At 46.5% G+C, this 14,201-nt stretch overlaps 1 protein-coding gene across 5 annotated transcripts; it reads left to right on the top strand.

Moving 5' to 3' along the window:
- Window positions 1-2,171: 2,171 nt before the first annotated feature.
- MYD88 (MYD88 innate immune signal transduction adaptor) lies at window positions 2,172-12,774 on the top strand. Of its 5 annotated transcripts, none has more exons than XR_014943212.1 (6): window positions 2,172-2,526; window positions 4,454-4,573; window positions 5,464-5,595; window positions 6,854-7,034; window positions 7,853-7,944; window positions 9,433-12,774. XR_014943212.1 is itself a non-coding variant. In XM_015852905.3 (5 exons), the coding sequence occupies exons 1-5, from the start codon at window positions 2,187-2,189 to the stop codon at window positions 9,585-9,587; spliced, it is 900 nt and encodes a 299-aa protein (XP_015708391.2). In that variant the 5' UTR covers window positions 2,172-2,186; the 3' UTR covers window positions 9,588-12,774. The 5 variants fall into 5 exon arrangements, 3 of the variants coding, with proteins under 3 accessions (XP_015708391.2, XP_032298840.1, XP_085395185.1); XR_014943211.1 differs by having other exon boundaries at window positions 4,454-4,592; XM_015852905.3 differs by lacking the exon at window positions 4,454-4,573.
- Window positions 12,775-14,201: the final 1,427 nt, after the last annotated feature.

Raw genomic sequence — 14,201 nt, 5'->3', positions numbered from 1 at the left:
CAGAAGTGATTCAGCTATGATTTAATTCATGGGGTCAGGCCCTGAGGAAATGCCATCTGCCTGATGGAAAAGCCTTCTGCCATCTGGGGGTGGTGGACTCTCTGTTTTGAGGGATTTTGGAAACATCACTTTGAGGACCGGTTGTTGTTGTGGTATAGAGAGAACAAGAGAACAGCACTGAACCTGTTTCGTGATGTGTCTGCAAACTTCCTGCTGCCAGCGCTGTGCTTTCTCACCGCAGTCACCTCTCCTAGGAATGAATGCACAGAGATCTCACACCCTGTTTGCTATCACTGCTACACCCCTCCCAAGATAGGTTTGGACTGCCCTGCAACTGCAAAGCTGATGTTGGATTTAAGCCACCCTGCTTCCTCTGCAAGGATTTCTCTCCCCTTGAGGCAGGGGTGAATGGGGGCAGAAGCTTCACAAAGGTCCATCTCAGCCCATCTTACTGTTTCCTTTGTTCGTTCTCAAGGTGGATTACAATGTTTCCAGCAATTAAGGCACCTGGTTATACAGTGCTGGTATTGGCAACTACCCAAAGGACAACAGGAAGTTTAACACCATTAAACAAGGTCCGGATCGTAATGGCAATGTAAGTCTTCTTTGTGTGCCTTACAGTGAACAGTGCAGCAAAGAAGATAGTTTGAGGGGCCAGAGATCAATCTGCTGCGTGGACACAAAAGATCTGTACCCCAAAAGCACCTCTGTCTTCATTCACTGTCTGCAGAGTGAGCTTGGGAGGGAAGCCCCAGCCTTTGTGTCTCTGTGTTCAGGCACTAATTCTGGGTAGAGGGTTTAATAGAAGGGATTGATAATTGACAGAGGTAAATGAGTCTGTAACACACCAGCTTTTTTACCCAGAAACTGAGCTGCTTTCTTCACTGTTAAGGAAGACCCTTGCTGGGAAGAACATACAAAGCGCTGCTGAATGGATTCCTATCTGTTTGGTTCTGCTTGCAGGGCAACTGCATCAGAAGGAACTTCTCCATGAGGCTTGAGTTTGAATCACAGCATTGTGGGGGCTGGAAGGGACCTCTAGAGATCATCTGACATATTCGAGGCAGTGATGGAACTTAAATCCCAGAAGCTCCTCATTTAATCAGGAGTCGCACCTTTTCAGCTCCAGCTTTCATTGCCACACTGTGGAAGAACCTCCCCACTTAATCCCCTAGGACTGAGCGTGGGTTGGAAATATAAGCCCACATCTTACTGGATAAACCAGGTTTCCCAAGTTCAAGACAAGAACTGGGCCTGTCAGTTCTCTCCTTCTTTTTGCCTCTTATCTGGGGAGTAGATGAGCAACATGCACATTTTTCTGTTTAAAACTGCATGTCAAGGCTGATTTGTGCTCAGCTTTGCAAACAGACCTTTCCTCATCAGCATCAGGAAATATCCCACTGGAAATTAACGACCATTAGGGATCCATTTAGACCTCCTTGGCAAGGAATAGCAGCAAAGCTCTGTTACATCTATGAACACTTAATATAGGTAGATAGGTTCAGGACAGCACTGAAAAAAGAACCAACAAATGGTTGGACTGGATGATCTCGTAGGTCTTTTCCAACCTCGGTGATTCTGTGATGCTATAAGAAGAAAACAAGTGGTGTGATGTGATCAATGCCCCATTGCTGGATGGCAGGATCTGATGAGGAGATGACGGAAGATGCTCAGCTTCAGGGGCTGCTGCTTAAAAGAAACAATCACATCTCAAATGAAAAACTGGGACAAAACAATGGCCCACATCAGAGGCTGAAGGAGTTGTGGTTGTTCGGCATGGAGAAAACTCCAGGGAGACATTACAACAGGTTTCCAGTACCTAAAGGGACTACATGTAAGTAACAGGACCACAAGTAACAGCTTTGAACTGTTAGGAGGAAACTCTACACTGAAAGGGCAGTGAGGCCCCAGCACTGCTGCACAGAGAGTTGTGGGTGCCCCATCCCTGGAGGTGCTGGATGGGGCCCTGGGCAGCCCGAGCAGGGGGTGGTGTCCCTGCCTACAGCTGCAGTTGGGGCTGGGTGGGCTTTGAGGCTCCTTCCATCCCAAAGCACAGCCAAGCGCTGGGGCTGCTCAGCCCAGCAGGCGGCGAGGCGGTCTCAGAGCCGGGCGGCACGGAGCGAGGAGGAGGAGCGATGCGGGAAGCGAAAGGGCCGGGCCGGGGAAGTTGCGAGAGCGGCCCGGCCATGGCTACTGTGCCCGTGGGTGCGGGCTCCGCTCCCGGCCCCGAGCCGGCGGATCTGCACGCCGTGCCCATGGTGGCCCTCAACTACGGCGTGCGGCGCCGCCTCGGTCTTTATCTCAACCCGCGGGCGGCGACGGCCGCCGACTGGACCGCGCTGGCGGAGGAGCTGGGATGCGAATACCTGGAGATCCGGCGGCTCGAGGCGCTGCCCGACCCCACGGCCGCGCTGCTGGACGAGTGGCAGAGCCGCTGTCCCGGCGGAGCCACCGTGGGTCGGTTACTGGAGCTCCTGCGGCAGCTGGGCCGTCACGATGTGCTGCTGGAGCTGGGCGGCAGCGTGGGTGAGACACGGCAATCCCAGCGATCGGGCGGTGTGGGGTCGGGGCTTGGAGCCGCTGTGATGCTCCTGAGGGGTTGTGCCAGGGGAGGTGATGGCTTCAGGGTGTGCCAGGGGAGGTTCAGGTTGGGTATGAGGAAGGATTTCTTCTATGAAGTAGTGGGGATGGGATGCCCAGGGGGTGGTGGGGGCACCATCCATGGAGGTGTTTGTGAAGATGTGGCACGGAGGGATGTGGTCAGTGGGCAGTATTGGTGATGGGTTGGGGTTGGACCTGATGGTCTCAGTGATCTTTTCCATATTTAATGAACTTATGGAGTGCCTGGAACCCCACAAATGGGATTTCTGCACATCAAGGGATGCCTTTGACAAGGTGGGCTGTGATGAGGCCTGCAAAGATATTCTAAGAAGATCCAGAGATGTTGGCATGGAGATCTGGAGCTGCATCGTGAACGTGAATAACAGGAGAGAAGTTAATTTCCTCGCACACTGAGATGGAATCAGCACAAGACAGTAAATATGAAGATCCCACAGCTGCTCTTTTAACTCGTTGTAAGCTCTTCGTATTCTTCAGAGGGAAGGCGGCTCTCAGAACTGCAGTCAGAAGGGAACTGCCTTACCCAGGTGTTTCCAAAAGAGGCCCTGTGTTACCTAAGGTATCCTCCTGGGTCTGAGGTGAAGGAACAACAAGTCTCATTTCCTGTTACTGCAAGGACTGAAGGTATAGGAGAGCATCTCTGTTAGGAACCTGAGCAAGGACCACAGATGTGCCTGTACTCCTGCAGCTCACCCAGATGAAGAATGCTCTGAAGACACTTTTGGGGGGGAAAAAAAATAGTAAATATCCACGTGCTTTGTGATCCTCACCAAGAGCAGAAGCTGTGGGAGGGAGCTGGGGCTTCACAATGTGCACCCCCAAAGCTGCCTCTGGCCCTTAGATCAGGAAATGTGGATGAGTTCATTCAGACCCTGAGCAGAGCGGGAGGAGCTGAAGTCACAAGTTTAGCCCAGCTGTGGGTCACGCTGATAAGAGGAGGCTGATAAGTTCTTGGAAGAAAACACTGAAATACTGGCTCAGACTCCAGAAATGGCTGAACTGGAAGTGGTCTGATAAATAGGTTTTAAAAATAGATGGTAGATAATACCCAAAAGAGAAATTATCTGGGGAAAGTATTGCTGCGTGCTTATGTGATACTTACAGTCCCCCCTGGTTCTTGACCACTATGTGGGACAGGATGCTAAAGGGACCAGCAGCCTGACCTGGTGCAGCCATATCTGTCTCATTATTTTTGGCTGAGGATTGTGGGCCTGCAAGTTGACAATGCTCAGAGCTCCTGCAGACTTCAGAGATATTTGTGCTCATAAGAGGAAAGCAAATGGGTGGTTGCATAAACTCCTGTGCGTGTTATTTCCTGTTACCAAAGGCGTCTTCGTTTGCACCGTTAAGACTTTGGCTTGGAGATGAGAACATCAGCATCGAGGTTGCTGTGCTCTGTGCTTCCATTACAGGAGGTGCAGATTTGAGGTATGTTTCAGCAGCCCCCGCAAAGGCATCTTAAAGTGTTTGGAAGGCCTCAAGATGTCCCTGTTGAACACAACTCGATGATGCTGTGCAGCTCCAAAGGATATTACTTAGTTTGCGGTTTCTACTTCAGAACCAGTTCCTTCTTTTTTCATCACATGCTCCATTTCTTGCTTTGAGGCCCCGCTGAATGTTTAGGATGCTAAAAAATGGTGTCTCTTGTGTAGTGTCTCTTATGGCCATCAGTACTGCAGGGTTCCATTTACATTGCAGCTCCCCTGTCTTGATTTTTCTCATCAGTTTATTTCATTGTACAATCATCTTTAGCTATGTGAAACTCTTTGCTTTGCTATGTTTATGCTGTTTCCTGATGAAACAGTGACTTTTGTTTCTTCCTGACCTATTACAGAAGTGCTGAGTTCCTGCTTGAAGCACAGGGTATCCTCTCTCTCTTCTAATGAGCACAGAGAACACTGGTTATTTTCTTCCTCTCCAGTACCTCAGGCTTTTGCTCGACTGCACAAAGAATGTAAGGCCTTCACCACCTTGTGAGTGGAATGGGACTACTCAATGTGGAGGAGCTTCTTGCTTCTTAACTGGCTTCTGCTTTATGGGTTTTTAGGGTTGTTTTTGTCTTGTTTGTTATTGTTAAGCTGTACATGGTCAGGGGTCAGCTCCTGGTGGGGGCTAATCCATGCCTATGCACTGGAAGTCTGTTATTCCTTCAGGCTGGACATTAACTTAGTGTGCTTCAGCTTTGAGTGGGGTGGTGATGACTCTGGGGATCAAGCTGGAATAACTTATGTCAGGCACTTTGCAACAGGGGAGAGAGAAGAATGCAGCTGGTTCTTCTCACTGCTGAACAACTGAGAAAGCAGGGGGAAGAGGAGTTTCATCATTCTTTTAATTGCCAGTTTCAAATCTCCATTTACTTTCAGTTCTGTGATTGTAGATTGCATTGTAGCAGAGCCTGCAGGATTGCTTTTCAGTTCCCCAAAGACTTTGATGTTAGATTTGTCGGTCACTTTTAAGCAAAATGTGTAATAGCTTAATGTACATCGCTGTCCCACAAGGAAAATGCACAGCAGCAAATACAGCACCCTCAGTTATTCCACTGTGATGTGTGCATCTGCTCTGCCCGAGCTAACAGCAGTTTCTGACAGCTGCTGGAGGACAGGAAGCCCATCCAGGGGTGTGCTGGAATGTGACTTGTCCCTGCTGGAGGAGGTGGTGGGTGCAGCATCAAGAGGTTCAAGAAGGCACTGGGTGAACTCCAGGCTGATGGGTCTGTAGACAGGCACCAAAAAACCCAGCAGGGTTTTACCTTCTAATATCCCTGATGTGTAAAGTAGGGATTCCTGTGTAAAGAACCCCTGCGGTATAGAATCACATTCATGGCTTGATGTTGTGTCTTTGCAGAGGAGGACTGCAAGAAGTACTTAAGGAGGAAGCAGCAGGAGGCCGAGCAGCCATTGCAGGTCCCGGCGGTAGACAGCAGCGTGCCAAAGACATCAGAGCTGATGGGCATCACCACGAGGGATGATCCATACGGTGAGTGCAGTGATGGCATCACAGCATGTTCAGCTGCCCAGCAGATCCCTGTAAGAAGTGCAGAAAATCAGTTCACTTTCAGTATTGTGACTTTTCCTAACCCCGACTGATATGCTGTAGCTGGTAGTCTGCAGGCGTTTTCATCCTTCCCATTGCCTGTTCCTTTGGGCAGAAAGGAGAAGCAAAAGCAGCCCTGGGGAAGGCTGCACCCTGGAACAGCCTGGCACAGAGCCTGCTGGCCGCGTGTGGAGGGAGACTTCCCAGAAGCAGCTGCTGTCCCTCTGCTTGGCTTGGCTCACAGAGCAAACAGCTGCAGGCTGCTGAAAGTGCAGCACGAAGGGGAAGGAGCTCAGAGCTGGCTGCCTTGGCTGCGCTGCCCAGTCTTCAGCAGATTGAAGAATCTTGAATAAAAAGGGAAGCAGGGTTGGAAGTATTGCTGCGTGTGAAGTGGAGAGCAGTGGGGAACACAGCTCTGGGTGCGCACTGGGCTGCGTGTGCACCTGAGTGCAGCTGGAGAAGTGACCATCCTATAATATGAGGGTGAGCAGCAGCCACAAAGAATGGAGATGTCAGCACACTTCCCCAGGAGCTCCTCTGGCTGGTCTGACTTCGAGCAGCTGCTTTTGCTGTGTGTGGGGACATCAGTGTCCCTGCCAAGTGCCCACAGCCCCACAGACATGGCAGTGCCTGTAGAGCAGCTTTGCCTGACGTAACCCAGGGTAGTGCTGTGCCCCAGGTTGACCTGGCAGTCAGTTTCCCTTCTGCTTGACTGGCTGCTGCTTAATTTGAAGCTTCGCACTGGCTTGCTGCTTTTCTCATTAGAGCCACATTTAGAGCCTGACCTCGTTTTTCAGTAGTAGGCTTTAGCTGGCATAAAAACTTGAAAAGACGTATAGTGACACTGATAGGGAAATAAAATAACATAGTGGAAAACGATCCAGTAATATTAAGATGCTTGTTTGTGAGGTTCTTGTCTGTAAATAAAGCACTGTCTTACTGGTACGAATGCTAAATAAATGAGAGCTGCCAGCCATTAGCATGTTTGGAAAACAGGGCTATTTACTTAGGATGCGGCCTTAGGTAACCAAGTTTAACACCTTGGCCATAACAATGGTTGGTTCCAAATTTCTAGGCTTAACCCACAGCACATCATCCTCATGGTCTGGTAAAGTTCAGTTACCTTAGCAAGCGTGAAACAGAGCTATGTTCAGTCTGGGAATTTATTTATAGGTGACAGCTGAATTTTTAATGGTTTCAGGGCATGGAACAGAGATGTTTGATGCCTTCATCTGCTACTGTCAGAAAGACCTTCAGTTTGTCCAGGAGATGATCAGAGAGCTGGAGCAAACGGAGTTCAAACTGAAGCTCTGTGTGTTTGATCGGGATGTCTTGCCAGGAACGTGTGTGTGGTCCATCAGTGGAGAACTCATAGAAAGAAGGTGAGTGAACCATGGATGGTTGGGGCAGCTCAGTGTAGTGAAATGTTGTGCTCATTTTAACTTCATTGTGCCAGTGGAGCAGGAGAAATCAGTGAGGATGTCTTCATGGGGTTTGTTTCATACTCTTGGTTCAAGAACGAAGACTCAGGCGTTCCTAAACATGTAGCTTCGTAGCTCACAGAGAAGATGCTGTAACAGTGATGCCACTTACACTTGATCCCTTTTCATCCTGCAGTTGCACCTTAGGAGGGAATCTTTAAATGAATTCAGCTCTAAACTGTATTTTGGAGTTAGCTCCACCTCACTATGTAGAATCTGAGGGAACAGTACTGGTGTTCAGGGATCCTTCATACCTTTGTGGGACTCACGGATGATGGGCAGGTGTGTGACATAAAAGCAACATCCTAGACAGAGACTTATAAAGTCCTTTACAGCATGAAGAGGGGAAGTGCTCACTGCTGCCCCAGCCATCTCTTCTGCTGTCACAGTCCTGCCAAATCAGGCTCGGTGAGAGATCCCAAGAGGTGTATGAGCAGACAATTTAGATGGCAGTTTTTATAATAGACAAACAGAGCATCAAATAAAGATTCCATGGATGGTGAGGTCTTTGCTCTTCATCTTGTAGTATTTTAGTGTGTATGAAGCCTAGTCTTTGTCAGTAGTTTTTACCCTCTAGTTAATTCCCGCTCAACCACAACTAAGGGGTTCATTTTTCAATCAGAGTAATTTGGAGGATTACCTCTTTCTTTTACTGGTGATAATGAGAAGCATCTCCATTGACATGTTATTTCTTTCTCCCCTGGCTGCTTTCTCTGAAGGTGTCGGAGGATGGTGGTCGTCATTTCAGATGATTACCTGGAAAGCGATGAATGTGATTTTCAGACCAAATTTGCTCTTAGTCTTTCCCCAGGTAAGATCTCTCAAACACTCTATTTGAAATTGCCTGTCAGCACTGTAACTTGTACTGCAGTAACATCTGAAGCTGTGGCTGAGGTCAGTGCTATACCACAGGCCACTGCACAAATGCAGAATGAGGGCTGGTCTGGGATGGATTTAAATAGATGAGGTAAATCTAGGTGAGAAAGGAGAAAATGAGTAATAGGTGGCTATTGAACCAGAACCCAGTTTCAGAGGTGTGTTCTTTTCACTGACCTATGTGTACAAGTCCAATTAGGCACAGGGGTAGCCCTGGCTCTAATGCCCTTCAGTAAGTAAACAAACTTATCTCTATTAGAAGCAGCCATCAAAACTAACAGTGGTTTTATACATTTTGTTGTTGTTGGACTTGGTTCCTTGCCCTGCCATTGACCTGCATGTGAGTGAGAAGCTTGGGTGCTCCAGCTGCCAAGTGGGTTAACTGCCTGCTCCGGAGCTGGTGTAGCTGCATGCAAATTGGGGAACTTCTGAAATGCTTCAAGACTCATACAGGAAATTTGTTGCTGTTGGGGAAAGTGTTGCAGTGTGACTAAGTGCTGGGGTAATTTCAGTTAATGAGCACGCACCTTTCTGCAGAGATCCTGGAGCATCATGGATAGGCAAACAAGAAATAGACTGAATTTTCAACTTTGATGGGAAAAATCTGTTCCATGTTCTTCCTGAATTGAAGAAAACATGTTTATTTCCATCAAGTCTGTTCAGATTGCATCTCTAACTAGCAGTTAGCCTACACTTGTGTGTGTATATAGGTAGTAAATGCAGCCCAACTTAACAGCATGGAGGATATGTTAAGATCCATAGGAATGCCTGAATATTGAGTCTCTTGTAGATGAGTTATTTGACGTGGCATTATAACTGACACACTAGAGGTTAAATAGGAAGCCAGTGAGGAATTACCTGTATCTTCCATGACAAAACAATTTCCAATCTTGGCATTAATCCCATGAGCATCCCTAGCACACTGCATCAGCCCCTAATCAGAAGAATATGTAGCAAAGACCTTTTAATTCTACATCAGTCTTTTTGCAGCGTACCTTTCATTAGACCAGAAATGCACATTTCTATGTAATTACTCTATTTACTCTACCAGTAAAATCATACGTGTAAGTACAGGTTTGCAGAACTAAGTTATTCGCTCATGCAAGGGAGCTCACACTGTCACACCCAGAAGGGTTTGGTGGCAAGTTGTGCAAGCTCCACTTGTTACTTAAGCACCTGCTGCAGTTAGGAAATCTTGTACTTGCCTCATCCAGGCCTCAGCATCATTGCACTGGGCAGACTTCAGCTGGTAGCAGGTGTCCTCATGGAAAAATGGGATGGGGAGACATTCCTCTCTATAACAGCTTCTGCTTCAGGGTGAGAACCTGCATCTTGGGGCGCATGTACTGCTTAGAGGAGACAATATAAGCAAGATGTGAGTGTAGCTCTATGTAATCCTCTGCCTGTGTGATCTGTCTTTCAGGTGCTCGTCTGAAGCGGCTGATTCCAGTCAAGTGCAAGACTATGAAGAACGAGTTTCCAAGTATCTTGCGGTTCATTACAATTTGTGATTACACCAATCCTTGCACCAAAAAATGGTTCTGGACAAGACTGGCAAAATCCCTCTTGCTGCCGTGATGCAAAGTTTTAAGAGCCTTTTTTCAACCTGTCCTGGCTGTGCCTTTGGACCATGGTGTTCCTACAGCATCTTACTGCAGAACTTGGATCCTCGCAGTCAGCGTTTGGAGCCTGCAGCTGGGAACAAAGAATTTAGCACTTTTTTTATAACCCAGAAGGGGAAACAGAGCAACTATGTGGGTGTTCCTTTTCAAGTCAGCGAGCAACAGCGTCCAGAACTTGATGAAATAAGAGATTCTAGTGGTAGTATAGAAAATATGCACTTAAAGACTGAGCCACTGATACGAGGTGGCTCTTTGTAAAGTGTTTAATGAGACCTGGGAATATAAAGTACTGGTATAAGACACGAAATGATGAAAGCCTCAAAGTGCAGGCTTTTGAAAGTGAAAGGTTCGTGCTATTTTACAAGCTCTTCAATGGCAATAGTAACACTTAGGGTAGGTGCCATTTGAAGATGTCAGTGAAATCTGCTGCTGGCTGGGCAGCAAAGGAATTGCTGTGATCAGTTCCTGACCCATACTTGTTCTGAGTCTCCTTCAGTCTTTCCAAAAGAGCAGAGTTTTATTTTAATTGTTAAACTACTGTAAAGCAACTAATGGTTGTACCTTTGTTCTTAGCAACATCTGCAAGGTCAGAGCAGTTATCCTTGTAATGATAACTAGCGCAGAACTACTGAATTCAGTTTATTTCCTGTGGATGTTTTCATCCTTAAGCTGTATCACGACATTCCTGTTTCACATTCCTTCGCAGGGCAAATCCCTCATTACTGGCATCTTCTGAGTAGTCCCTTATATTTGACATAAGGGATATTTTTTCTTATTGAGCTATAAGGAAGGACACTCTTGCAGCATGTCTGTGTTCATGTGACATTTGATTAATTGGCACGTCTTATACCGATGTTTTGTATTCCCAGAACTGATTAAATGTTTACAAGAGAGACTCCCTTTAATAGAAGCTCAGTCTTGAAATCTATAAAGTCCTTTCTACACAAAGTACAGGATGCTTTTGCTCATTGGCTTGAACAGGAACACAGCTGTGCACCTAAGTGGGTCCAGTTCGTCAATTATTTGACCTTTAAGAGCCTGCCAAAGCACATCAGCTTTTAGGATGCCTCAGAGGCACAAGGGTAAATATCAAATAAAGAGTGCACTGAATTATAGATTGGGCCGTTTAAATTATAGAAGATAATGTTACCTTAATAGGAAAGAGCATCTTTTAACTAACAACCACAGTTGTTAACTTGTGAGCAAGAATTCTGGTGTTTTAAAGTGGCCCATTGGGTTATTAAATATATTTTCAGTAACTATTTACTCTCTACATAGGGAAGAAGAGCATCTTGCTTATGTATCTGCAGTTTCCTGATCGCTACCACTTTGTTCCTTACCTCAGCCACTGACTCGGGTTGATTTTACAGCTTAAGGTTTTACTAGCTTACGTCTTTAAGATTGTATCTGGCTTATGATTAATATTTTTAAGATGTATTTTAAAGCATTACCAGGGCTGAGTTCCTCAGACAGGGATGTGTGCATCTGTCTCTTCCTCAGCCACCCCATTAATGGATGTTTACTTACCAGAGATTGCTGGCGTGTCATAGCAGGTGCTGCTGCCACTTCTTCCTGGCCAAGAGAGGCCTCTTCTTTATATTAATGCGGTGATGTATGTGTTGATATGGGGACAGATTTAAGGTAGGCTGACAAACCCAATGCTTTTCAGTCCCTTCTAACTGTAGGCCTGGTACCAAGGTGATATTTGCACGTTTCTGTCTTGTTGGCTCCAGCGAGAAGTCTGTGAACATGAGAGGAGGGAAGTTAAGCTGATAATGAGTTCCTGAATAGTTCATCTTCATGTCCTCTTGCCCTCAGGTCTCTCCTGCAGGAAGGAGACAGCTGCATGCCTTGGGGCTTTTGCATAATCGTTAAATGTTAATTATATAAGAGTTTCTGGAGACTGCTTGATCCCCAGTCACTCCTGGGGCTTGATGAATTCTCCTACTCCAGAGTGTCTATCAACATTAATTACGGGTCACTGCGCACAGGACTGAACCAGATCTCTCTTGAATTGAGAGTTGAAAGAACTCATCCAAGGTCTCATTAGGGGCGAGAACAAAAGCAGGAGGCTCTGGTACGGACACTAGAGGGAGGTAGTGGGCCGTGCTGCCAGCACTGGAGCTGCAGGGCTTGTGCTGCTAGGGGAGAAGCCTGGCCATCCAGTGAGGGAATGGGGCCCTGAGCTCTGCCTGAGGCATAGAAATCATGAAGATTGGAAAAGACCTCAAAGATCATCCAGTCCAACCATCAGCCCATCCCACCATGCCCACTGACCGTGTCCCACAAGATGGAGTTTGGTGGTGTTGATCTGGGCACAGAAGAAAAACACTCTGCATTGGCCATCAGACACTTGTTGGATGCCTCAACAAAAGGGTGTGTGGAACTTTCAAACAGTAACAGTCAATTTGTAGTAGATGGTCCGTGGAGCAAGGAAAGCGCAGCTTCTGGAAGGGAAGTCAAAACCAAGAGCTGAATTCCTAAATCTTCAGGCTTCCAGTAGATGAATTCATACAGATGTCAGTGCTTAGGGTGGGTTTCATTATCACTTAACTGCACTCCTGGCTGGCTCAGGTGCAATGCAAGTATCGCCATTACGGCCTTCTTACAAGCAGTTCACATTTGTCCTGTAGACTAAAATCATTCCTTTGGGGCAAAGTGAATGAACAGCTGTGACGTGTGAAATGCATGGTTTGAATGCGTACCCTTGTCTGAGTTAAATCCAGCTTATGCTCTTCTAACGTTTATGCATCTGTCCTGGCACAGTGTCTTTATGAAATGTGACATCTCTGAATGACAAAATCCAGGTACTGTGAGCGTGTTTCAGTGGTGGCCATGGTTCTCTTTTCCCCTTGTTGGCACTCATTGGAAGGTCAAATGTTTGAACACCTTTATAAAAGGAACTGAAATCGTGATGTTACGTGTTGGGGTTATTTTTACCATTTTGTTTCTTTCCCTCATTGAAATTGTCCTTGTACTAAAGCATTTATTTTTATAGAGAGAGATATATATTTATATTACTTTCTATCCTGATAAGAATCTTGTATGGCCATTCTGAAAACAATCAGCACTTCCGTGTTTTCTCTTTCAAACAAGCTTTTGGTATGTGACAAAACATTGTAAAATAAAGAAGCAAAACCTCATGGGCTGGATACCTTTCTTCGGTGTTAGATAATAAATGCTAGATAAGAAAAGGAAGGGTTAGTGAGGAATAATGGGGGCTATTTCTTTTTTGTCTTCTTGTTTTGCCTAAAATGCTTCCCCAGCAGAGGCTTTTGAGAGTGTCTGGAATGGGGAGAGGTGTGACTGAACCACACCAGGAAGGAAATCACCAAGAAATTGTACTGCAGACACGTGTGGTTCCTCTTTGCAGAGTGCAGTGTGTGTGTGTGCTGCATTGCCAGCAGTTATTCAGCTCTGGTCCTTCCCAGAGTGACGGAGCCAGGGCTTTGCCTTCCCAGCCCCTGGAAGCAGAGCTGCTGGGTGTCGAGCTCCTATACTTCATCTTTTGTAGGGATCCCACCAAAGAACACAGTGCTGTGTGGCAGCACTGAGCATTTTGCCAGCTTCATTTCCTTAGGCAGGCGGCTTGGAGTCAGTCCAAGGCAGGAAAGTAACTCACAAACGCAGCAGCTGTTGGGCCAGGGCCCTACCACAAGGAGAGATGAAGGATCACTGAATCACAGAAATGTTGGTTGGAAGGAATTTCTGGAGGTCAAGGAGAAGCTTCACTTCACATCAGGAGAGGGTGTATGCTAAGCCTCCTGCAGGACAGTGTTTCCTATAAGGACTATGAAGTAATGCCTTTGCTATGGCTGCTACAAACCAGCATATGTACAGTGCTATGGGTATCATCCTTAAATGATGACATCCTTAAAGTATGACTCCAGGTCGAAATTGCTGCAGGAAGAACATTAAGAAGAGAATCTCATTCCTAGGAGTGCTGGAATCCCCTGACTTTGATGTAACTTTGGATATCTTTGAGCAGTTCATGGTTTATCCTGTACTCAGTCAGGTGAGCTCAGGGTGTCCAGCTGAGAGAGCTTCTTCTATCTGTCATTCCTCTTGCGCCAGAAGAAACTTCTATTTCATTCCTTGTTGCTTCCGTGCAGGGATGTCGGTGCTATTTTCCTGTTTACTGGAGGACAGCATTTACAAGGTGAAATTTAGCAACTCGTAGCTTCAGGGTTAGAGGGTGATGGATGGAGCATTGCTCCTCGATTGAGCAACTTCTGGTCTTTGTTACACAGACATGAAAAGAGTTGCTTTCTCGTGATAGAAGCCTTGCTTGGTCCAAAGGGCACATCTACTGGCAGGAAATTAGCACAGGAAAGAAAACATGCAGAAAAAAATAGTTGTTTGATCATCCTGGAAACATATTTTAATAAGGCAATTAAAAGCAAAAAAACACCAAGTTCATGCAATCGGAAAGCATGCTAATAGAGATTAAAAACCTCTGTCAAACCTGTTGGGGCTTTACTAAACAACGAGATGTTTGTTGTGCACAAATACTTTCCTGTAACTCCTTCTGGTTCAGCTGATGCTCGCTGGGATGTTGAGATGACTGAAT

The sequence above is a fragment of the Coturnix japonica genome, chromosome 2 (genome assembly GCF_054131305.1).
Source record: "Coturnix japonica strain WE chromosome 2, WE-NBRP24, whole genome shotgun sequence".
In the NCBI taxonomy this organism is placed as follows: domain Eukaryota; kingdom Metazoa; phylum Chordata; class Aves; order Galliformes; family Phasianidae; genus Coturnix; species Coturnix japonica.
This window is presented reverse-complemented; position numbering and strand designations above follow the sequence as displayed.